General features: G+C 38.0%; 1 protein-coding gene and 1 long non-coding RNA gene across 2 annotated transcripts; one reads left to right on the forward strand and one right to left on the reverse strand.

Annotated features, from left to right (window-relative positions):
* Positions 1-4,986: 4,986 nt before the first annotated feature.
* LOC113528601 (uncharacterized) lies at positions 4,987-8,713 on the reverse strand. The gene is made up of 3 exons (XR_003402958.3): positions 7,811-8,713; positions 6,298-6,371; positions 4,987-5,413 (listed from the first exon to the last, which is right to left on the reverse strand). It is a non-coding gene; the product is annotated as an uncharacterized LOC113528601 (long non-coding RNA).
* Positions 8,714-8,872: 159 nt separating this feature from the next.
* cnn1b (calponin 1, basic, smooth muscle, b) lies at positions 8,873-25,659 on the forward strand. Its single transcript, XM_026916534.3, has 7 exons — positions 8,873-9,114; positions 12,687-12,808; positions 13,343-13,409; positions 15,382-15,519; positions 20,219-20,335; positions 20,669-20,815; positions 21,717-25,659. The coding sequence occupies exons 1-7, from the start codon at positions 9,055-9,057 to the stop codon at positions 21,954-21,956; spliced, it is 891 nt and encodes a 296-aa protein (XP_026772335.1). The 5' UTR covers positions 8,873-9,054; the 3' UTR covers positions 21,957-25,659.
* The last annotated feature ends 73 nt before the right edge of the window (positions 25,660-25,732 follow it).

A 25,732-nucleotide genomic window follows, 5' to 3' on the forward strand; every position in this document is an offset into this window, starting at 1 on the left:
CTTGCACCGCTTGTTAGTCTATGAATCAAAAGAAGACAATGATACAATGAACAGATACAGAAAGACCATTAAGGTCCCAGTGACATCATGCTTTCACTTGGGTCCAATCCAAGAGGACAACCCCTGGATAGTTGCATCTTAAACATTGGTTGTGGACTGAATACTCTATAAAATTCCTTAGCATACTTACCATTATAATGGTTTTACACAGTAAGCTACCTGAAAAAAGACAGGCCAAACTGGTCTCCTAAAGATTTTGGGCTGAATGAGAAGAATGCTGAGGCAGAAATAGAGCAGGAGAGAAAAAAAGGGGGGGGGAAGGGGGGGGGGGAATAGGTAGAGAGAAGGAGAGGTAGAGGAGAGGCATGTGTGAGGTAGCGAACCAGGCCCTGATTGAATCCAGTCCTGCGTGTGCAGTCCTGGTCAATGGGGCTGGGTCAGAGTCTGCACAGCTTTTACCAAACATGGTCACATACTGTATCACATTCTCAATGAAAATCAGCCCTGCTCAGCACACACACACACACACACACACGCATATACAGAGCTCCACTAAATCCCTCACATCATAGATGCCATCATACTTTTTCAGTTACAACTGTTGCAAAAATCTGTACACATACTGAAGTTGGTAGCTGCTTACATAGACACTCCACCGTAGTTTTCATAACAACGATTTACCCATAAATCGCTTATGTAAAGCTTTCAGTGGAGACAGATTTGATGACAACTTCATTCACACACATAAGGATGAAGTAAAGTCATTAAACAACTGATTAATTAGATCTGTACAGTGCATGAGACTGCTAACACCAGGCATCTGTTCGATTCTATTTTATTCTATTCTGTCACTCATATCAAGCTTAAATCGTCATGGAAAAAAAAATATTTTTTTACATCTGGTCATTTTTGATGATGATAAGACCCTCAATGACAGAATATCTTAATCCAGTGCTTGGTGAATCCCATCCAGTACCTATTTAATTTGCCTTTAGAAACACATCCAACCTTTTTCCTTTTCTCTGAGCACCTTTTGGACCCTCTTAGTCATAGAGAGAGTCCAGCTGTTGTTCAGAAAATCATTTTCCTGTTGATTTTGTCTTATGCTTTGGATGGTTGTTTTGTTGCAGCATCCACCTGCCTTGTGTTTTTAACATTATGGAAGTCTATTTTATTAAAGATACACTGTAAAATAAAGGTACATTCAAAATATTGGGGGGGGGGGGGGTAAGGGGGGGGGGGGGGGGGGGGTTAAGGAGGGGGGTGAAAACTTTTGCCTTCAACTGTATATCTCATTATATCTTACATTAAACAAATCTAATTCAACTTCCAGACAGTCTACTCAAACAGAGCTTTACTCAGTATTGTTTACATATCTTACAGTGCGTGATATAAACACATGAATTGCATGTATATCCACCTTGGAAGACATTTTCCAGAGCGTATTTATTCATCATGCCAGATTACAGACTGGTTCTATAAAGTTAGCAGATCCCAAACTTACACTGAAATCTATCAAGTCCTAAGAAGCTAAGAAGTGTTTAAAATTCTGAAAACAAATGTTTAAAAGCTCTTCTCTTTAAATGATTTTCCAATCAGCAGTTATGTCGTCCCAGTGTGAAATTGTATAGACCTGCTCATTTTGCATGGAGCACATTTGATTATTGTGTATCCGTCTGTAACGAGTGGCTGTTATCACCTACTGAGCACACAGTAAACTAGGGCCGGATGATTAGCAGCTTTGAACCAACCTACTGAATTCCTCTCTGCTTCGAAGGTTGAGGAAGCCTTCTACCATAAATAGCCAAGCAGCCTAGAAGTGCAGAACAGAGAGAGGGGAGGAGGGGGGAATCTCTGGAAAGGCCCCCTTCAGATGCTGCCACAGCATTTCTCACTTTCTCGGCGAATCGCCATTTTTCATGACCTTTCTCTAACGCCATGATATCCAAAAAAACACTCCTCTGCTTACTGTCACAGCAAGCAAACCAGCTAAGATTCCCTGCCAATTTTCAAACACTTTTACAACACAAAATTTCATCAAAATGAGCGTAACTGGAATTTTCTCTATATTTCCTAAATTAGCTAAATAATTCTCTCTTCAGCTTTTCAGTTCATGGTGGACAGTGTATAAACTACAATACACTACAACATTTCACAAGAATTGGGGATGAAAAAAGAAGATTCCAGAGCTATTTTCAACAGACTCTCTATCACATTTGTGTGTAGTGCAGGTTAGACAAGAATTTCAAGACGTTTCCCTGAACTGAGAAAATGGAAGTCCTGTTGATATGAAATTCACTTATAAGTAAATCTAAGGGCAGCTGTTGAACATGTAATGATATAACATGAATTCAAAGCTGCAAAAGCGACACTCTAACAATAATTGTCTTAAAATGAGTCAGACAGGGAGACAATGTCCAACCAATACTGTCCATATGTAACAGTACAGCATTACAGTAAGAATTCATTCTGGTTATATTATTTCCTCAGGATTATGAGGTATCCACCTGTGATTAGAGCCAACTGTGTTGGCAAATCATGTTCACAAATTGTTCCCTTTGAAATAGCAGTCTCACTGAGTCCCATCTCTCAAAGGGTAAATTATACAGATTTGGAGCTTTGACTGCCTTTGAGTTTCTCAGGACAGGAAAACCTTTAGAAATTCTTGTCTGTGGTAATCGCACATACAATAAAGATGCCTTTAATGCAAGTTTGTTTAAAAAAAGAGAAAGAGTATTCCTTTGAAGACTGTGTAAACTGTGACTAATGATGTGATTTTAAAGGTTGATTATACGATACTCATTAAAATGATTAACACTTATTTTAAAAGCTCGCTGAGTGCTCTTGTTTGTGGTATTTCCTATGTGAAAAGACTGACTAAAGATAGATATGCTTAACTATAGAGTGATGCTGGATTTACTTGGCCTCATCAGTTTGTTATTTTATGCGTTTTTATTTTTTTAGTTTTAGGACATGGTGCTATATTAGTTTATATGAGTTTAATTGGATGTACCAACTGAAGTATGTCAGTGTTCCAGTCATGTATTTAGGTAGACTGTGAAATTCGCAATGTAAAATTTTTTTAAAATAAATAAATAAGTACCCTACATAGTTTAATCCTACAGATGAGCTGGTCCTAGTTTTGAAATTGCTGCATAACTCTCATCCTAGGCTGTTCAGTGTACCATAGCCTAGCCACATTGACCCAATAAACCCACATCTGTTTTAAACCTCCCGACTGGATTCTTTATATCAAAGTTCACAATGTAACTAGCTTTCAGTCTCTTTTTGCCTCCCAGAGCAAGCAAAGGTTCAGCCTCAGCCATGACCAAATAAAGCGACCGAATTCCTCTGCTGCTTCATCTCCGTCCTCAGAATGTTTACAAGAAGGCTAGATCCTACTGCTCTCTGGTGCTACTGTACCAAAGACGTGACGTAATACTCTGCTCACGCTCTCCTGTAGCCTAATATCGGAAACATTCTTTTGTAATGTGAACAAATCTATGTCTATGGGTGACATGAGCAATGAATCTCTAAATGTTACAGCTAAGTTCTTTTTTTTCATACTTTTCTTTCTTTTCTGATGTGTATCTTGTGTACCTTTTCCCCTTCTCAAAGGTCTTTGTATATTACAGTGGGTATAAAAAGTCTTCATAACCCTGTTAAAATCGTAGGTTTTTGTGAGGTAAAAAATGAATTTAAGATATAGCAACCAACAAAATCCAAGTGAAAAAAAGGAACATGACAATAACATGGTTTCATAAGTGTGCACACCCTTTTATAATGGGGCATGTGATTGTGCTCAGAATTAACCAATCACATTCTAACTCACATTCAAAGTAATTATCATACAGCTGTCATCAATGATGTGATTCTGATTAGCCCCAAATAAAGATCAGCTGTTTCTGTCGGATTTTCTTGACATCTTGGTTTCATCTGAGTGCTGAAGCTATGGTCCACAAACAGCTTACAAAGCATGTACAGGATCTCACTGTCTAAATTTATCAACTGGGAGAGGAGTACAGAAGAATTTCCAAAACATTAGATGTACGATGGAACACCGTGAAGGCCATCATCAACAAGTAGAGAAAATGGGGCACCACAGTGACATTACCAAGAACAAATGGAGACTGTCAAGAGACCTACAGCAATACTGAAGGAGCTGCAGGAATATCTGGCAAATACTGGTCACTCCCTGCATGTGACAACAATCTCTCATATTCTTCACATTTCTAGGCTATGGGGTAGGGTGGATAGGCAGAAGCCCTTTCTCACAAAAAAAAAAAAAATTCCACCTAAATTTTGAAAGTCCACCTAAATTTTGCCAAAATATACATACAACCATACTTACATGCATATAACATTTTGGGCATAATTCTAAAAGATATGTTTGGTGCAAAAGCAAGACAGCTTACCTCCCAAAGAACACCATACCCACAGTGAAGCACGGTGGTGGCAGCATCGTGCTATGGGGCAGCTTCTCTTTTCTCTTCAGCTGGGACTGGGGTTCCAGTCAAGATAGAGGGAATCATGGATAGCTCCATTTGCTGTATTACAAGCAAAATCTGCTTTAGCAAAGTATTAGTTAAGGCATGTGCACACTTATAAAATCAGGTTATTGTAATTTTTTTCTTTTTTTTTTACCTAAATTCCCCAAATTAGTTTTTTGCTTGAATTTTGTTGATTGCTATATTACATTAAAGGTGTGTAGACTCTTTATATCCACTGTGTTTGATTTGCAGCATTAGGAAGCAACTGTAGCCCAGTGTTTATTAGCTAATAATAATAATAATAATAATAATAATAATAATAATTTTATTTGATTCAATTCCATTTTAATTTATTTTCTAGGCCCAAAGTGCTACAATAAAACCCACCCAACATGTCAAAGCAATAGCATATAACATGTCAGATGATGGCAGTCACAGCTACCAGAGAAGACTCTAAGTACTGATGTTAGAAGCATTTTTAAAAAGTTGGGTTTTATAAAGTTTCTTAAAACTGAACATCATTTCAGTTTTAAGAAACTAAATGTTAAAGGTCAACTCCAATATTGTTTCAACCTACTGTATGATTACGACACAATAAACTGGATGTGATTTCCTGTAATGAGAAAAAAAACAGAAAACCTGTTGACTGAAAACTAATTTATTCTGGAATTCCATCAATAAACATTTTAAATATGTGACTCTTTAGCAGAAATTCAAAATCAGTGTTCCAATAACAGTAAAGTTGTTTTGATGAGACAAACATGATAGAATCCCTTACCAAAGCTGCAGTAATGTAGTTTTATCCTTAATGTAGTTTTAACCTTCTGTACACGGGAGCAGTCCAGTAAAAAGAGTCAATTTTGGTTACTCACACTATTCCTTCTGGCATCTGTGGATCATCATCTTCTTTCTAAAGGTTTGTCCTGAGAAAGCACAAATTATTCTGATTAAAGGAGAAAGCCTTTATTTCACATATACTGTACAATACAGCACAGTGAAATTCTTTTCTTTGTGTATCCCAGCTTGTTAGGAAGTTGGGGTCAGACATGATATGCCCAGCAGTGGCAGATGGATAGTGCTGGGGCTTGAGCCACCGACCTTCTGATCAGTCACCCAGAGTCTTAAACACCGAGCCACCGCGTCCCCTGATAGATTAACAGTAGCAGTAAATAGGAGCGTAACAATCAGACAATTTGGATTTAACTGATGCATTAATAGGCTAGCAAGGTGATCTGCCCATAACGCTAATATTTAATAGTGGATTCGTTATCATCATTCTTGAATTAATGGTAGGCTTACTCCAGATTCTGAATGTCGCATATCGATCGGCGGCTACTTAATCAAATTATATGTATCAGTGATATCAGCAAATATTGAATTATTCCCTTAAGGATCAAAATCATATTGTATTGTGTGGAAGCCTGAGGTTTACACTCCTAGTAGATCAGAGATTGGGCTGAAAATGCTGGAGTGTTCATTTAAGGCTCTGCACTACTGACTAGAAGGATGTGAGTTTAAATCCCAGACCAGCATTTTCACACGATTACACCAACAATACCAAAAAAAACTGTTTCCCCTTACTTGTTTGCTTTTGCCATAAGAACAAAGGTCAATTTAGGTTTCACAAAAAGCCTGCACAATGTCTTAGAAAGAAATCACCTAGGCCTTAGGCCTAGTACATAAAGCAGTGTTTTTTGATGAAGGAACAAAGAGATGAAGGTTTTTATCTGAACATTATTCCAACAAAAGTTTAAGCAAATAAGTCAGAGGAAATTAATTTTCATGGTATGCTATTTATTTATCTTACCTCTCATACAGAGTCAAGTGAAGGAAAAAGAGGAGCCATGAAGTGGGCTGTTTCCTCTGATGTTCTGCTGAACCCTTCATAAAAGTAATAAAAATGTACTTTTAAAGACACCCTTGCACATCTAGTATATGCAGTATATCAGTTTCTAACTGATCCAGTGCCACAGCAGTACCACTTTCTTTACTTATGACATACATCCACAGTATCACTTGCTTTGCATCCAGTGGCACATATTAGGAAACATTCAGAGCTACAGACAGACTTTGGCTTGAGGCACACTAATCAGACTCTCCTCCACTGTAGGACTCTGGGTTCATTTTCAGAGTTGTCAGATGTGTGTGATGTGTGAGAATTTGATATAAAACACCTCTTTCTTCAGCAGGGTTGAGGAAATGATTCATTTATCTAACTGCCACAAAAGTCTACATAGTTTTCTTTTTTTGGAACAAAATGAAACAGAACACTCTAGTCTTCACCTGCTTCTCCATATCACCTGTGTTTCGAACACTATTTCAAAGAGAATGGTGTTCACAAATCCTTATGTTAACCCTTGTGCCCCCAATTGATCAAAGATCCTTAATGATTTTTACAATAAATCCACTGGAACACAAGCTATCCATGAATAAGAACATTCTACAACAAAAGGAGCAAATAAAACAAAATGACAAAATCATGACCGGCTATCACTGTTCACTTCTTGGACAAAAAACAACCATATTATCACCTGTTCTGGCTTCAACTATTGTGACCATAAAGAGAAATTCCTAACACACATACACCTCATGAGCACTGTACAGTCCTCGTACAAGGTGACGTGTGTGAGCCCACTGGATTTATTTGAGAATATCTCAACTACAGGGCGCTCCAGCTCACTGGGTGACGTATCAGAGTAAAAGAGGAAAACCAGCTCACAAGGGAGGTAGCCCAAACCAACTATCAAACCATTTTTGAAAAGGAGCTCATGTCCAGCAGGGATTAATGACCGTGTGATTAAGCCTACTGTTTCTATTTTGGATTGTCCACCTGGTTTCCACTGTCATATAGAATAGTCCACTAATAAAATATTACAACCGGTGTATTACCATGCATTCCGTGTTATTTATTTATTTATTTATTGTAAACATACACTATATGGCCAAAGGTTGTGGACACATGACCTTCAGACTCATATATGCTTTTTGAACATCCTGTTCCAGATTTAGTCCCCCTTTGATCTTATAATAACCTCCACTCTTCTGGGAAGGCTTTCCACTAGATTTTGGAGTGTGACTGTGTGGATTTGTGCTCATTCAGCCACAAGTGCATTAGTGAGGTCAGGCACTGATGTTGGGTGAGGAGGCCTGGATTGCATGGTTGTGTGCTGTGCTGATGTCACAGGTGGACACTTCTAGTGCACTTACAATGGTGTTTAATAGGAGAAAGATTTTCAGCAATCTCGGACATAAGGGATAACTGCCACGTTTTCCTGCAACTTCCTAAAAACAAATGAGCAATAGATTCTTTTCTCACTCACCATTTTCCAGTGATGTTCAACGTCAATAATGAGAAATCCAACATAGAAGTAGTTGAAACGGCAAACCATGGACTCAAAGATCCAGAATGCAATGCAGCTATATAACAGAATAGCAACTGATGCTGACAGCAGTATTAGCATTAAAAAGTTAGAGGCAGAGCGTACAGATGAAGAGTTGAGAAAGCTGGGAAGACTCAAGGACTAAAGTGCTGCTGCATCAGGTTCTGTAGGTAGAGGATGAAGTAACGGCCAAATCCTGTTGGTGCCACGTTTGCCTCAGCAGGTAGTCAAAGGGCATTGTGGGTAAAACTGTTAACCAAAGTGAAAATAGACTATGAAGGAGGTCAATGCAGAATTTCATCATAAACTCAGTTGAATAAGGCATGTTTGCCTCACAGCTCCGGGGTTGGGAGTTCGAATCCCACCTCGGCCGTGCGTGTGCAGAGTTTGTATGTTCTCCCCGTGTTTTGAGGGTTTCCTCGGGGTACTCTGGTTTCCTCCCCCAGTCCCAGTAGGCGTTGTGAGACTGTGAGATGGGTTGGCACCCCGTCCAGCGTGTCCCCTGCTTTGTGCCCCGAGTCCCCTGGGATAGGCTCCAGGTTCCCCAGTGACCCTGTGTAGGATAAGCAGTACAGATGGATGGATGGATGGATGGATGCAAGTTGATGAGAGTAGATTTTCCCTTTAAGCTTACATTATCCTTAGTCTGTAAGGATGCTGATTTTACTCAAGTGTGTGTCTGCCAAAGCAAACAAAATATCTTTAGTCTTTTTTTTTTTTTTTTTAATCCAATGAACCCTGTGCCTGTGTAAAGCAGCTAATGTAAACAGAAGTATGAGAGCAGCATATTTAAAGACAAATAAGGGGCATCCGTAAATTCTAGTCAGAGCGGAAAAAATGACAGCGGCCGAGTTTTAATGCCATGCTGCTGACATCACCGAGAGGAAGCCGTAACGCGCGGATTGGACGACGGCCCTGGCCAATCAGCGCGCACGACGGACACGCGCAGACGGGAAGAGTTTAAAAAAGATTGGGGGAAAAGTGTGGCGTTGTGACGCTTCTCCTCATGCGGGGAAAAACGGGATAGTAACTGAGGAAGCAAATCCCCCCAACATCAGCACCAGGCTCAACTTTTACCACCGATAGCTGCTGGAGCAGGATAACTGTTCTTCAGATTTTTAACTAAGTCTCCAACTGACGCATTTCTTCACCACTTAGCTCGACTCCAATAAATATTAAAAAAAATGGCACAGCACTTCAGAAGCGGGCCAGCTTTCGGACTTTCAGCGGAGGTGAAAAGCAAGGTAGGATCCGTGTTCTCGCGATAACAGTGTGTACAGTGTGTGGCGGGAGCGCGCGAGGCGCACTGGGGCTTTAAACCAGGAGGCGGTGGCTGCTTTAGCTTTGACGCGCCAGAGTGCCAAACCATGGCGCTGTTACTCCGTCCTCAGGACAGGCCTAATTTATACTGAGCCTGTGTGTAAAAAACAACAAAAAAGTGTTTCCATGCCTTACATGTGTGTATCTCTGGTTTCTACACATGTTTGGGCCTCTGTGGGGACGTAAAAGGACTATATGTCGTCACAGTGATAGGAGAGTGTCAAATGTCCTCACAGTCACTCAGGCCTCCTCACAACAATATGGTGTTTTTAATGTTTTTATCTGAAAAACTATAAAAGCCAAAATGTTTCCATGTAGTTACTGAGGTTAAGGCTAGGGATAAGTGTAAGTTTAGGAATTTTTTAGCTACAGTGATCATTATATGTGTGTGTGTGAGTGTGTGTGTGTGTGTGCACTCAGAAGTAAAGGTAGTTTTCCTTGTCGCTGGTCTGGTGCCATCAAGGTTTTTTTTTTTTTTGTACCTTTAGTGTGTATCTTTTAAAAATACAGATGTAAGATGCGTAATTGGACCACTGATTTACCTTTAAATCTTTACTCTAAAAGATAATTAAAGTAACAGTACTTGCGCTACCCCAGGTATAAATACACTAAAACTACACATACCAAAGGTACAAAAGTACAAATGTACCCTTGACGATAGCACCCCAGCAACAAGGAGAAGTACAATTTGGTACCTTTATTTCTGAGAGTGTGTTTATGTGTGTGTATATTTGGATATGTGCAAAGCCTGTGTGAAAGCCATGCGTGAATGTGATTGTGATTGTTGGTTCCTTTTAAAACAACACCGATTTCTGTCCCTGTATTCTGTTTTTTTATGTTTATTATATTGTTTTGTGAGAAAGTGACGAAACACACTCATATTTGTTTGGGTTTTTGATTTGAACCTATGGGGAATCAATTCAAGTAAAATGTTCATTAAAAATTCAAGGTTCTATATAGAACCCACCTTGAGCTTATGAAACATTTGGATGCATTGGATTTCAGCGTATTTTATTCACCTTTAAAAAGGATGAAAGGAGGTCTTTGACTCCTTCAGCTCAGTTCCTCTGAGGGAATCATTAAAGGTTCATTAGAACCTTTGAGTCTATGCACTTTTATTTTTTTTTAAGGCTCGCACAATGAATGGAACTCATGTCCAATTGTACTATACCACTTCAAGCCAAAATGTTCCACATGTCGATTAGAGTGAGTGTAGTCCCTGAAATAATACATTATATAAACTACATCTGACAAACCTCACAGGTAATGCAAACTTCACCAATCAACATCAGCATCATTAGCCCTGAATAAGCAGAATTGACAGAATCCATTTTATCGTATCGTAGCTACACTTTATGACCCACGGCATACTCAGGCACGACCCACACACACATCAAATAGTCAACAGGAGTCTGCTAATGGTCAAGAGTTTCTCTATATATTTCTGTGTAAATCACAATATTACCCACACACAGTGTAAAGTCCGTGGTATGCCCCAACCTCTTGAGACCCAAACTATAATAATGTGTGTCTTGTAATTGCTCCTCACTATTTCTGTTTATTAGCACATCATAACGATGTCTTCAAACAGGAAGAAGTTTTGGAAAAGAGTAATAGCCATCCTCAAATGAGGCTATTACAAGGATATATAAACAAAGAAGCTTGCAGAAAACTGTGATGAGGTACACATAGGTACACATTCAGGATACACATTGCCATATTTCCAGAATGCTCCAGGGGTTTTAACCCATCATATTGATGGACCCAGTGGATGTGGGGTGTATCCATGGTATATAGATCTCTAGTGTCCATCTGAGTGACAGGCCTGTGACTTTCTGTTCCCCAAATAAGGAAGAACAGAGTGCTCTCTGAGTCCACAGCCTCAGGAAAGTGGCGTATTGTAAAACAGTTTGTGATTTAGGTGGAGCGCCGCAGAACAGCCTAGCCTAAGAAAGGAGAGATTGATACCAGAGAGAAACTTTTGCCCTAAGCTCAAATGAGCATTTGCTGCTTTTTGGATCATCATTGCTTCAGCATTTAGAGAATCTGAAAATGAGTTGACAGAGGCTTGCAGCTCAGAGAGAGATACTCCAGTAATTTCAGTATGGGCTGCCATACTTTTTATAAACACATTTATAAAAATGCACTTTTTAAAGTGGAGCATGCTCTTCTGACTGATAGTTAAACAGTCCTCGGTTCAGATAACCCATAACAGCATGCACACCGTTTAGAAAGAGAAACACAGGAGAGAGGCCGGTTTTGATTGCATTCCTCATGTCCACAGTGAGGGAGAAAAACAACAAATGAAGGCCTGAGCAGAATTCTTTGGCCGGAGACGACGGCTGTCCGTCTTGCATCCCTTAAACGGACGTGGTTAGCGTGTGTAAGTGATTCACTTTAAAAGGACAGCAGAGCTTGGAGGTAGAGACAGATAAACAAATAGAGAGAGAAAGAGAGAGAGAGTGATATGGTGGGATAGTCAGCTAATGATGCATAGACAGCTGTGTGGGGTGTGACATAGAGAGATGTGTGTGTGTGTATGTATATGAAAGACTGAGAGTCAGAGAAATTTTGTGTGTGCGAGAGACAGAGAGAGGGAGAGAGAGAGAGAGAGAAGTATGTTACTCCCAAGTTTGGTGTGCTGGAGTGAAAGCCAAGCAAACCCCTGCTGCTTTGAAATCAGTGTTATTGTTGGCACTCTTTCTTTTTCTCCTCTCTCTCTTTTTCTCTCTCAGTTGTCAGACACAGGGAGCACAAACATTTCAGAAAAGGAGAAACAGGACACAAAAATACAACAAAATTTTGAAGTTGTTTATGCAGGAATGCCTTTTTTCATATCCCTCCATCTCATGACTGGTATTTTAAGAAGCTCCTTGTTTGAAAAAAAAGAAGGAAAGGAAGATCATTTATGGACAGACAATGGTGTTGACATTTGTGGACATTTATGGACAGAAACGTCCTAATGGGATATTGGTTTATAAACTGTGGTCACTATAAATATCAATACAGTTAAACACTATTGTGTAACTGAATTTTTCATGTCTTGGAAATACAGTATTTGGAATTTTCCAGAAAGGAAGATGGGATGATGGTTCTTGAGATGGTCTTGTGAAGTCTGGAAGAACCCACAGTTCTAGGTCTAACACACATTTATCTCGGGGAAGCTCTTGTCAGTTTATGTCCTCTTTCACTCTGTAAAACTCGTCATCCTGTTGGCTGGTGTGATGATTTTTTGTGTTGTGATGACCTTATGCAACTGATTATTGCTATAATTAAAGGGCTGTAAGTTAAATAGTATATATTTTGTTTATGAACACTTTGTGCAGTTCTACCCTACAGCTAATCCTGATGTAATAAGTCAGTAATAACAACATGAAACTAAGGTAGATTTTGAGAGAAGCTCCATGCCTGTTGTCTTTTAGAAGAAGCAGCTAGAAATTTGATAGAAATGTGTTAAAGGTGCTACAATGACCCTTGTTCGACATTTGACCTCCAGCTTGCACAGAAGTACGACCTTCAGAAGGAGGAGGAGCTCAAGATTTGGATCCATGAGCTCACAGGGCGCAAAGTCCCAGACAACTTCATGGAGGGCCTGAAAGATGGAGTCATCCTGTGCGAGTGAGTAACAGCTCCAGAATTGCTGCAGAATAATAATCATCACAGACAATGAGCACATTGTATGGTTTGTCTTAAGGTATCAGAGAAGAGATGTGCAGAATTTGTCAGGACAGCACGTACCTGTATGTTTATGATGATCACATAGATGTGCTGTAGAAATGTTCATTTTAGTTCTGTAAGTTAGAACTAAAACTCGACAGCTGAGGTTCTGTGTTAAAGCACAGAAGATTTGAAAATAAATAAACGTCTCCTTACAAAACCCTTCATCGTATCACTGATTATACATTCTCTTTATTAAATAGCAATTCATATTTAATCCATTCATTATTTGTCTTAGAGCGTCTGCCATACAAGTCCCTGTGAATTCACTGTTCTGTTACAGCAGAAACAATAATTTATTGAAATGCTGTTATAGAAAATTAACCAACACTTTCTGACCAGTCATATTTGTGGGATTATATGTAACAGCTCTGAAAGTCATTTGTAGAATAAATAATATAAATCTCCTTTTTTTTTTTTTTTTTTTTTTACCAGACTCATCAACGCTCTCCAGCCTGGCTCTGTGAGAAAGATCAACAACTCCACTCAGAATTGGCATCAGGTGAATTTCTTTTCCAATAACAGCAAAAAAATCAACATACTCTATGATTTCCTATGAGTGTATAATAATTCCTACAAAGATTATATTACACGGTACGGCTGCTCAACACACGCTGCCTATTCAGCCCTCTGTAAAATAATTCAGTGTAAAGCCAAGTGGTAAGCCAAATATCTTGATGTAATTGCTGTAAAACAGGGTCAAATCTGCATCTGAGGAGGTTTTCTCCGTACATAACACAATAAACTCTAACCTAAAGGACTCTATGCACTGAATTAGTTTGACACCCTTTATACATTTTCGGCTAATAATAATTATAGTTGCACTAGTAGTGGGCAGTGTGACCAAAAATGTCTATTATGGTATAGTTTAAAATGGTCACAATATCGGTATATACACTATATGGCCAAAAGTATGTGGACACCTGACCATTACACCCATATATGGTTCTTTCCCAAACTGTTGCCACAAAGTTGGAAGCACACAATTGTATAGGATGTCTATGTATACTGTAGCATTACAAGTTCCCTTCACTGGAACTAAGGGGCCCAAACCTGTTCCAGCATAACAATGCCCTGTGCACAAAGCGAGCTCCATGAAGACATGATCTGCCAACGTTGGAGTGGAACTTGAGTGTCCTGCACAGAGCCCTGAACTCAACCCCACTGAACACCTCTGGGATGAATTGGAATGCAGTCTGTGCACAAGACTAGCTCCTCAAAAACTGGTGCCTGACCTCTCTAATGCTCTTGTGGCTGAGTGAGCAAATCCCCACAATCACACTCCAAAATCTAGTGGAAAGCCTTCCCAGAAGAGGTTATTATAACAGCAAAGGGGGACTAAATCTGGAATGGGATGTTCAAAAAGCAAATATGAGTGTGATCAGTGGTGGCTGGTGGTAATATTAGATGGGAGGGCTAAGCTATCAATAGCTCAGCAATTAAACTATTGGGGACAATAATAATAATAATAATAATAATAATAATAATAGTAATTAATAATAATAATAATAATAATAATCTGTCAGTCCCTCTAGACGTGTATGTGTGAGTTAAATGCTTTTAAGTTAAAAAAAAAAAATGGGGCAAATTATTACACACACACACACACACACACATATACACTTAAAGGCTGATGGGAAGTTACATTAATGATTTATACATTTTTTTACATGCTGCATTTCCCCTGAATAGCAAACATTACTTTGGGCACAGTAAAAGCTGTAAGCATTTTCATTTAAAAAAAAAACCCACTAAACTTACTTTTTTGTCATCTGTACTTTTGTGTAATTTGTACTATGATTAGACAACGTGTGCTCAACCTATCAACTTTTAGTTTCTCCTCCAAACACATTTAGCAAAAAAAAAAAAATACGATGAAAGGGGTAATAATCCACTTCACCTGAGATGAAGTCTGTCACCTAGAGGCAGTTTGTTTTTTGGGTGGTGGGTGGAAGGTGGAGAACCCAGAGGAAACCCACACAGACCCGGGGAGAACATGCAAAATCCCACACAGACAGTAACCCGAGCTCAGGATTGAACCAGGGACCCCTGAAGCTGTGAGGCTTAGATATGCATATAAGCCGTAGATACACGTGATGATTCTGTCTGATGATTTCTGCTGAAACTTTAGTTAATATCTCTTGAATAAAGCTGTCTATAAAATCAAAGGAGATAATCTGAGACATCCCAGATTTCAAATATTTGTCATTTTAGTTCTGTCTTGTAATGCATTATGTTTTCTCTAAGTAGTTAAACAGACAATTAGTGTATTATTGGTTTTTCATCTTCTGAAAACCAGATCTGATTGTAACACATATTGTGCAGTTTCTGCCTCCATAAAGTAAAGAGGACACTGCTCATTAATTCCAGATTTGAACAGAATGTCTTGTGGCACTGTTCTGTCTTTATAATTGAGTACATTGTTCAAAGACAGCTGTGTTTTTTTTTTTACATAAATGCTTCTCTTTTTGCAGCTGGAAAACATAGGCAATTTTGTCCGAGCCATTCAGGATTACGGTCTGAAGCCGCATGACATCTTTGAGGCTAACGACCTGTTTGAGAACGTCAACCACACGCAGGTTCAGAGCACTCTGATCGCACTGGCTGGGATGGTAAGTGAACTACGAGCATTCCTGAGTATATTTAGTTACTTTTGGACATATTTTTTTTCCTCCATGTATATTGTATTTTCATGCAGATCTATTTCCTGTGAACGTGCTCACTTTGCAGCATGTGTACGCATGTGCAACACGTGCATAACATTTTTGCATGATGATGAACTAGAAGCTCTGCTCCACTCTCAGTCATTATGCAGACATGCTTGTGGGAATAGAGTAAAGAATGAACAGTGATCTCATAGGCAGTACTGGAGAATGCAAGTGTGTAACAATTTTTTTTTTCGTGATCATTTGCTTTCACGTGATCCAAACAAATCCAGGCTTTTTAGAGCTCTCTGAGCTGAAGGGCTTTTTTGGCAGTTTTTGGATGCTAATAATAGCTTTATTTGTATAAGTGCTTTTGTGCATGTGAAGCAGAGACTTCCTGAATCCCTCCATTTCTGTGCTCAAGAGTTCTTGCTAAAGTTTATGTGAGGTAGACAAAATAATGGAAAGACCAGACGAAAACAGACTTCGCAGTAAAACTCTGGTTAATGAACCGTTTTGACAGTCTTATAGCAAAGAAAGTATAGAAAAGAAAAATGTTCTTGGATTTCATTATACTGTGTGCATGTGTTTATCATTTTCAATATCAATAAAAATTTACTCTTCGATATACTGTAAGAGAAGATATTAATTCCTTCTGCTGGCAGGACCCAGTATCTCCGAGCCTGTTTGTAGAACTCATTTATTAATCAATAAATCTGTTGATAAATCATTCATCATAAATAGATTATAAAGTGTTAATAAACACATTGAGGAATGAATAATTAATCAATTAATAAAAATGATGAAATTGAATTTTTAATCCAAGTAATTTTGGTATAAGAGCCTGGTTAATTACACAAACAAGTTTCTGTAGTAGTCAGATCTGTGTCTTTATTAACAAAGCTTACATTCTTTTGGCAGACCAGCTACCACAGATTTCTCAAGACATTAACCAACTGAAAGCTGGTATAATGACCAGAAAATTCAAATCATAGAGCAGAGAAATATGACCTAATTATTTGCTCTTTATAACTCCTGTAGTTATTCAATCTTTATTTCCCTTAAAAAAAAAAGTTTATCAAACTCAAACCTTTAACATCCCTTGCAAAAACGTTCATTCAGTTATGCTGCAAGTTACTACATATTTACTGGTATACTAAGGTAACAGAAGTACATGAAATGTAAAGTATATGTACAGTTTACTTTTGATATATTAGAATTTCTAAGAATACAGCGTGTCCCAGAAATCTCCATTCTTAGGGGAAATTAACACTTTTTAGCAAAATGTAACTTTATTCACAAAACCTCCTCTACATGATTGTGATTTCTTTGTAAACACAGAGGGAGTTGTCTCTCGCAGCTTTGGCTCCCAGTTTGGCAATAGTGTTGTGTGTGATGTGTTTGCCACGTTTCCTGTTAAAGTCCATCGCAACCTTGCGACAGCTTCCTGATCCAGCCATGAGAATGATTTCAATATGTTCTCCTTTTGTCCAAAGCATTCTTAAAAGCTATCTGAAAAAAAAATATATATATATATATAAAATATAATAATGATGAAAAATAATGAAAAAAATAATGAAAAATTTTGGAAGACATTTTGCTAAAAACTGTTAATTTCCTCTATGTATGGAGATTTTTGAGACACCCTGTAGAGTGTTATTAGTTAGGTTTGCATGTGAGCAATGTATCGTGTGCATTAGGAATTGTAAAATAAAATAAAGTCATTGTAAAATAGTAAATGTAAAATAGATTTTTCAAAATCATATTCACTTAATTTTACTTTGCAAAACTTCGACCAACGTGTCTTTAAATGTGGTGTATAAATAAATGTCCATTACCACATGAAACTAACCACGGAACAAAATGCAGAACAAATTGCAAATGTCAGAATGAATACAAAACTGGTTTAAAGACCCGTCTGTGAGCCAAGTGGGACAGTGGTGTAGTGGTGTAGTGTACAGCCTGTGGCTGGGCACTCTCATATTTCAATTCACAGAGAACTCTTACAGATTGATGGCTTTTGTGTGTTATGTGGTGAACTAGCTGGCTTTCGTGATTTTCTTTTCACATAGTGTACTTCCTAGTAAATAAATAAGAATATGGCTAGTGTACTAATAGTGTCACAAAAAAATTTTAATAAACCAAAAACATGTAATAAGGAAGGAAAACACAATGGGGGCATGTTTTTATATTTGAAAGTATTCATTGATAGGGTGGTTGATTATCTTCCAAACGCAGCATGTTTTATTCCTCTTATACCACATCAATTTGCCGACAATTATTTTTATTATTTATTAAAGAATATCATGCCATACTTTCTATTCTTTTATAGTAACATTTAATGGTGTGGGATGGCTGCAAAATGTAAGTTTCCTGTATCACTTATATTACAGCAACTATAAACAGTAGTTTATAGAAGTCCAGAAAGGCCATATATATTTTTTTCTGTCCTGTTATCTAGAGAGCATGACTTATTTTTCTTGTGATCTCAAGATAATAAAAGTTGTTTACTTGATCACAACTTTTTTGCAATGTTTTCTTGAGATCATAAGTTATTTTTCTTGTGATCTTGCGATAACAAAAGTTATTTGCCGTGATCACGTAGCATACTACCATCATTGTGGCCAGTGATACGCTGTCATTACATCCTATTTCTGAACATTATGATCCCCGGTTGTCTTGTGAGCTACATACCATTTAAGCGGCATCTCTCAAACATCATGCGATAACCATGGAGATGTCCCGGTCCCTCAAACTGGCTGGCAATGACCTATAAGGATCATACTTTGAGGATCACGATAGAGTCCATGACAGTATAGTTGCAGATTTCTGACTCTCATTCTCAAGTGACAGACATTAATTTGGAAATCGTCTAGCACTGATAAACATAAGGCTAGATAGATATACTTTACTGGTCCCAAAGGGGAATTTAGGGGAAAATTTAGTGCTACTCCATGCAGTCACCCACACTCAGGATCAAACCCAGGAGCTCAGAGCTGCAAGGCAGAAACTTTACACAACACCAGCTACAGTATTTTTTGTATTAGGACCTCATTAAAGCAAAAAAAAAAAATGCATTTATACATATTGAGAAAATAAGTTATGACCTCGCTAACTTGAAATCACAAAAAAAAAAGTTGTGATCTCAAAATAACAAAAAATAATAAATAACTCATGGCCTTTCTGGACTTTTGTAGTCATTCCCTCACCAGCGTCTTTTTTTTCTCACTCTTGAAATTAATAAGACAAAAAATATATTCACCTTGTCATTTTACTAAGGAAAATCCTCTTGAGGATAGAGGACTTGAGGATCTCATCTATGGCAGAAAAACATACTGACTGTTACAAAGTGCCAAAACTGGAGAGTCCTTACATAAAAGTTAAATAAATATCTCCTTACAGAAAGTTTCACCATATCAGTTACATATTATACATTTTTCTTTGTTAAATAACATGTCACTGTAGATACTACAGGTCACAGCAATCATGTTTCAGATATTTGATAAATTGCATCTATAAATGTCTTAAGCTGTATAAAAATATCAAAATTCCACAGAAAAAAAATGTGTAAAAATATTTATTTCACTGTTTTGTCCACTCTCGACCACTGCATTATATGAAACTTTGATCTTTGCAGAAGACTTAAGCTTCACCCATATCTCATATATGCCTGAAAGCTTGTTTGCTGATATATTTCAATTTATGTGCAACTATGACATAATTAACCTTACTAACCCTAACCCACTAACTAGAGTGGAAACCTTTTAAACCAAATTGTATTGTATTTTTTCTATATTTAGAACCAGAAATCTAGATGATTTGCATTCACGGAATTTTATGTATTCATTCTTATCACTATTTAGAAACGTATTACAGAGAAATTTCCCAAACTGTTGACTAATGTTGGATTTATGTTAGATTTTAAAGTGAAAAATGGCATACAATTCAACAAACTTTCCTGTAAAAGTCTTGACAGCATCTTCACAGTGAAAAAAATAAAATAATAAATCCTAACCTCATCAAAAGACTACATTTTTTATTTATTAAGTATGCAAATTATATACAATTTTTTTACAAGCCTGATTTGCTTAAAAAATATAAACTGATTGGTCTGTTGTTTAAAAAACTACCCTATTCACTTGTAGTGTCTTGCCTTTGATTTATTATTAGTTATGTGGAGTATGTGCCATACAGGTGCCTGTGAATGAATTGTTACTATAGAAATAATGATGTATTAGATTGAGTGCACTAATATAAAGCTGTGATCTGAATTACAGCCAGCACTATTGTCAGAGCTGCTGTTATAGAAAAATTAATCAACACCTTCAGACCAGATCAGATTTGAGAATTCAAAAGTGGTGCTGTATAATTTTACTTACAAGTAATATCATTTTAGCCGCAACTTGGTCTAAAGTAATTATAGACATACAGGATAATATGCATGGATAATGTGTTAAAGGAGTAAACTTTAAGTAGATTTCAGTATACCATGATATATGCACATAACGTACTTATAGCACACTTGAAAATGTTCCAAAGAATAGCTTAGTTTGTATGAGAAGGCCCAATAGCAGCTTCATATGATTCAATGGACTGCCAATACATTCCGTAATACAGATCATGAATTGCTCCCTTTACATATTTCACTTCTTTTTACTGTGTGCAGGCTAAATCTAAAGGTGTCCATACTAAATCTGACATCGGGGTGAAGTATGCAGAGAAACAGCAGCGTAGGTTTGCCCCTGAGAAACTGAAGGAGGGGCGCAATGTTATCGGCCTACAGGTCAGTCTGTGTTTGTACGTCTTATCTTTTGTCTATAAAACTTTAAAGGCTTTATATTCTCTTTGTACACAGGGTGTCTGAAAAGTTAGAAACCAATGGGAATATGTTGAGCAAATATTTCAATCCAAATATGCTTAGCAAAATCGTCAAAAACATGATCCAGCGTCTGAGAAAATGTGTAGAGCATACTATGCAAGGGTGAACATGCAGAGTATATGTTGTAAATAATTTTATAAAATTAAGCATATGTAGTTTTACTCTTATTGGTTACTGACTTTTTGACTCTTATTAAGACTGATAATGCTTGTTGTTTTCTTGTTTGAACTCTTTCAGATGGGGACCAACAAGTTTGCCAGCCAGAAGGGGATGACATCATATGGCACAAGGCGTCACCTCTATGACCCCAAAGTTGGCATGGAGAATCCTCTGGACCAGTCAACAATCAGTCTGCAGATGGGAACTAACAAAGGAGCCAATCAGGTGCTTATAAAGTGTGGATCACTGCTTCATGTTATTATAACTATGATCTGTTCGGTAGTGTTTCACACAGTTAATGTAATCTGCGTTTATTTGCAGTATTTTACACACATTAGGTTTACACACTGGTATTGTGGACTAGTCAAACAAAAAAATTTGCAATGTTTGGTTGTAATTTAACTCAGCAGCTAGGTCACATGTTTAACTAGCTGACAGCTTATCAATCACAAGTTGATAAGCTTTATTTTCAAGATCAGCAGGAAACAGTTAAATTATCCATTGTAATTTATTTCCATTACATTATTGTTAAAACCTTCATATACACTATAAGGCCAAAAGTATGGACACCTGACCATCACACACATACAGTATGTGCTTGCTGAATATCCCATTCCAAAACTATGGGCATTAATATGGAGTTGGTCCCCCCTTTGCTGCCTCAACACTTCTTGGAAGGTTTTCCACCAGATTTTGGGGATTTGTGCTCATTCAGCCACAAGAGCAGTAGAGAGGTTGGGTAAGGAGACCTGGCATGTAGTCTGTGATCCGGTTCATCCCAAAGATGTTCAGTGGGGTTGAGGTCAGGGCTCTGTGCAGGTCTTCCACTCCAACTTTGGCAAACCATGTCTTCATAGAGCTCGCTTTGTGCACAGGGGCGTTGTCATGCTGGAACAGGTTTGGGCCCCTTAGTTCCAGTGAAGGGAAATTGTAATGCTACAGCATACAAAGATATTCTATACAATTGTGTGCTTCCAACTTTGTGCCAAGAGTTTGGTGAAGAACCACATATGGGTGTAATGGTCAGGTGTCCACTTACTTTTGGCCATATAGTGTACAGGCCTAAACTAACATTTATTAAGAGTATTACCAGCTTCTTCTTTTATTTTTTGTTCTTGCTACTCAGTCTGGTATGACGGCACCGGGCACCAAGCGACAGATCTTTGATAAGAAGCTGGACATGGAAAACTGTGACACTTCCATCGTCTCACTGCAGATGGGTACTAACAAGGTGGCATCGCAGTCAGGCATGACTGTCTACGGGCTCCCGCGTCAGGTCTACGACAAAAAGTACTGCACTTACTCCGAAGACTACATGGATAACGGCCAGGACATGCAGATTGATGGATACCAGTACTCTGACTAAGACCCCCGCGCACCGCTGCTTTTTTTTAATTCACTCATTTCTTGCCCACTTTTTTAAGAATGTAAACCTCATCCCGCAAGACCACGCGAACTGTTAACAGCCGTCCACCAAACCAGAACATTAGGTCTAATTTAAGATGGAATTTTAAAAAAAAAATTGAAGTTTGTTATCTTCTTCTGCCACGGGCTGTCCCTGCTTCTCACTCAGAATCATTTATATTTTTATTTTTGAGTGCAGCAGCTTCTTGTCACCACTTTGCATGACATTCTGTTTTAGCAAATGGACAAAACTATGCTTCAAATATGACAGTGAAAAAAAATCGAGAATATTTATGATGCCTTATAATTTGGTTTGGTTTGAAATAGTCCCAAATATCCACTATTGCTGCTGATCATCGCAAGTCTTCAGACATGGCATTTGGCTCAGAGGAAGTAATAGCGAGAAAAAAAAAAAAAAAAAAAAAAAAAAGGTTCCACGAGGATGCTATGGTACTAACCAAGCACAGCGAAGCTGAGGACACTGACTAACATCTAAGAATTCTATCCACCTTTATGAGAGAAGCTTTGTTGCCTAAGAGGACACCTGAGAAAACACAACGTTATTCCAGTCGGACATCCAAAATCAACTCTGTCCTTTTTTGGTTCTTGCAATTTGCAGTCAGTGTTGTGTTCTCTCTTGTCTTCTGTCTTTTACACCATAGATACATAAGAAGATGGCTCACAGATGGACATATCATTTAGCCGCGAGGCTTTAAATCAAGCTAAAATCTACAGGTGCAGTACAACATGACGCGAAGAATGTAATGTACACCACTCCAGTATTGCATGGCTTTTGGAAGTGTGTAAAATTTGATAGATTGTTTCCATTACAGCTAATTGCTAAAACACACTCTGTGCCTTGAATAATAAATTCCTCCTGCATCACTTCTGTTCACATGCAGAAACACAACACAGTGCAACAGTACAGAGTAACTAGAGTTCACTTGTTAAGTAAGTTTCTATGAAGTAAGTTTTTGGGAATTTTAAAAAGGACTTGGGTCAAGGGTTCAGAACTAGTAGTAGAAGGCCAGAGTCCAGCAGTGTGTGGTGATTTCCTTGCTTAGTGTTTAACTGGAGAGCTAAATCAGATGACTTCAAGCAGGAAAATCAGACTGAGTTTATTTGTGCAAAATATGGCAACAAAATAGCTACTTTCACAGAAAGAGGCAATCTGACACCGTAGAGCTTTTCCTGTAGTCTGTTGGCAAACACACGAGAGTAAAGATGTCATTCCATGAATCTCTTCATTCGAGTGATAATATCCTGCACAGAATTTAAGAAGTTTGTTTTCCTGTTAGAAATCAGCACATGGAAGTTTGTATACACGAGTGCAGATTGCAACCTTCAAGGTCCTGAAGCTTGTGGCCAGAAAAGTGCACAAAAGAGAGCGCGTCTGAGGCTGAGATGAAACTGTGCTGGACTCTGGCCCATAGATGAACTTATTATTTTTGCCTAACATACATTGTTAGGAAAAAAGCATTCCTTAAATGGTGAAAAGTTCTAGGTTTCTAAAGGGGTTCCATGTGGAAGCATTTTTCAAAGAAGTTGGTCTTTACATAGAATCTTTAAACTTTCCCACCTCCAGACGGACAAACCAAAGCGTGCATTAGCATAGTAATGTTAACTATCTGTTGGGTAAGTCTCCAACATCACAAAGGTTGAGGAGAATGAGATGAAAATGCACAAAGTTAAGTGGAGTCATGTGAACTGGCTCTTTCACAACAAAAGAATTCCTGATTAGATGGAAGATGACATTTGGGCAGACGGCACCTTAAGTGAAAGATCAGGTGCAGATTGGGTTTCACTGAGCATAGAATTGCTAAGTGCTTATGTCCATATTAGTAAATCCCATCCAAAGAGAGAAGACAGCAACATTCTTACACATAGTTACAGAAGTGCTGCACTACTTATCAAGTTCACTTGGAATTCAGCAAGTCAGTGCAAAAATGCATGGGTTTGTGATGATCTTAAATATGAGCACATGCACTCAGAGCAACGAAGTCTAGGTCATTATTGGAAGATGGTTTGCAGACGGTAATACTAAACCTAGACCATCACGACCGGACCTAAAAATACTAAAAGACTGATTGCAGCTGGGCAATTTATGACCATTATTAAAAATATATGTTTTCAGAAAAGATGCTGATAGACTTACAGTGAATCATCTGCTCATTAAACTGCATGGGACATTCTAAAACACTTAAATGTTTAAAAAAAAACAAAAACAAAAAACAAAGCTTATCATTGCTTAATGTACCAAAACAAACAGCACTGAATTTCTCTGACACTTTGCTAATAATTGCTGTCTACCATGAAAAGCATCCTTAAGTAAAAAATAAAACACAACAGCATGCTGATATAAGAAAATAATCAATGATTAGTCATCTGCTACCACCGTGCAGTTGATTATTTTACAATATAATATACCACAGCTGTTTGTCAGGGCTAACATTTTTTTATTTATTAAAGAATGGCAAATAGTACTTTTTATCCATTTATAGTTACATCTAATATTGTAGAGCATTCATGAAACAAGGTCTTGTTATCACTTACGTTATAGCAGCTATAAACAGTCGTTCTCTCACCAACATCTATTTTTAGCTCTCTTAAAGATAATAAGACAAAAAAAATGCAGCTTGTGATGTTATAGAGAACCTGAAAAGCCCTCCATCCTGAAGACTCAGAACACCTTTACTTCTGGCTGTTACAAAGTGCTGACACTGTCTCCTCATAAACTCTTGATTTTTAAAATCTGTTTTTTATGTGGACAGCCTGCCATCCGAGTCGCTTTGAATGAGTTGTTTCTACAGACATGATAAGGTATTAGAGCTGGCACATTAATATAAACTTATCATTTGAATTACAACCTGCACTGCTCTCAGAGCCGTTACAGAAGTATCAGAAGGATCAGATTGGAACATTTAACAGCGATATAAAGTACAGTGTTTCCCTGATTGTGAAAAGGCAGCACAGATAAGTGCAAACACACAACAGTCATATGCTCCAGGACAGGTTGAATAGGTCATTGCTGACTTATGTGACTTACAACGCTCTAGAGGAAGGAGGGATATTAAGCCCAATATTCAATCTGTAATGACAACTCACATGACCTCATTACTTTATTCTGCTAGCTAGTATGCACACTGATAGCACTATAACTCAGCAAGGAAATCTTATGAACTGTGCTGTGCTTACTGCCATGAGGAAATGCATTTCCAGCTGAAAATATGAATACTTCTCTCATGCAGCACGTGGCCCTTTGTGTTCATTCCAGTGTTTCATCAGTGCCATCTTGTGGTTGTATTTCACTCTGATAGGAAGAAGCATAGCTTGGTGATGGGACTGGAACAATCCTAATTTATTACATACTTCCCTTTGCGTTGCCTAGCTACCACAGCTACTTACTAATGACAGAAACTTTATTTATGCCAAGGCTTTGCAATAAAATTACTATAAAATGAAGCTACATTTCTGTGTCAAGGTTCTGTAAGAAACTATGATCAGCTGACTCCAGAGCAATGAAAAGTGGATATTAACTGACTGATTGATGATTCTGAATTATTCAATCTCTCGACTCAATGCTTAAATGGAACAATGCTGTTTATTCATGTGATTTTCTTTAGTGGCGCAGCACCTGCAAGTTATTAAACCACTTTTCAAATTAATGACTGCATTAGTATTTTTTGTCTAGCGGCAATGGCACAGTGGGTAACATTGCTGCCTCACAGCTCCAGGGTC

This window comes from Pangasianodon hypophthalmus, chromosome 13, assembly GCF_027358585.1.
Source record: "Pangasianodon hypophthalmus isolate fPanHyp1 chromosome 13, fPanHyp1.pri, whole genome shotgun sequence".
Lineage (NCBI taxonomy): Eukaryota > Metazoa > Chordata > Actinopteri > Siluriformes > Pangasiidae > Pangasianodon > Pangasianodon hypophthalmus.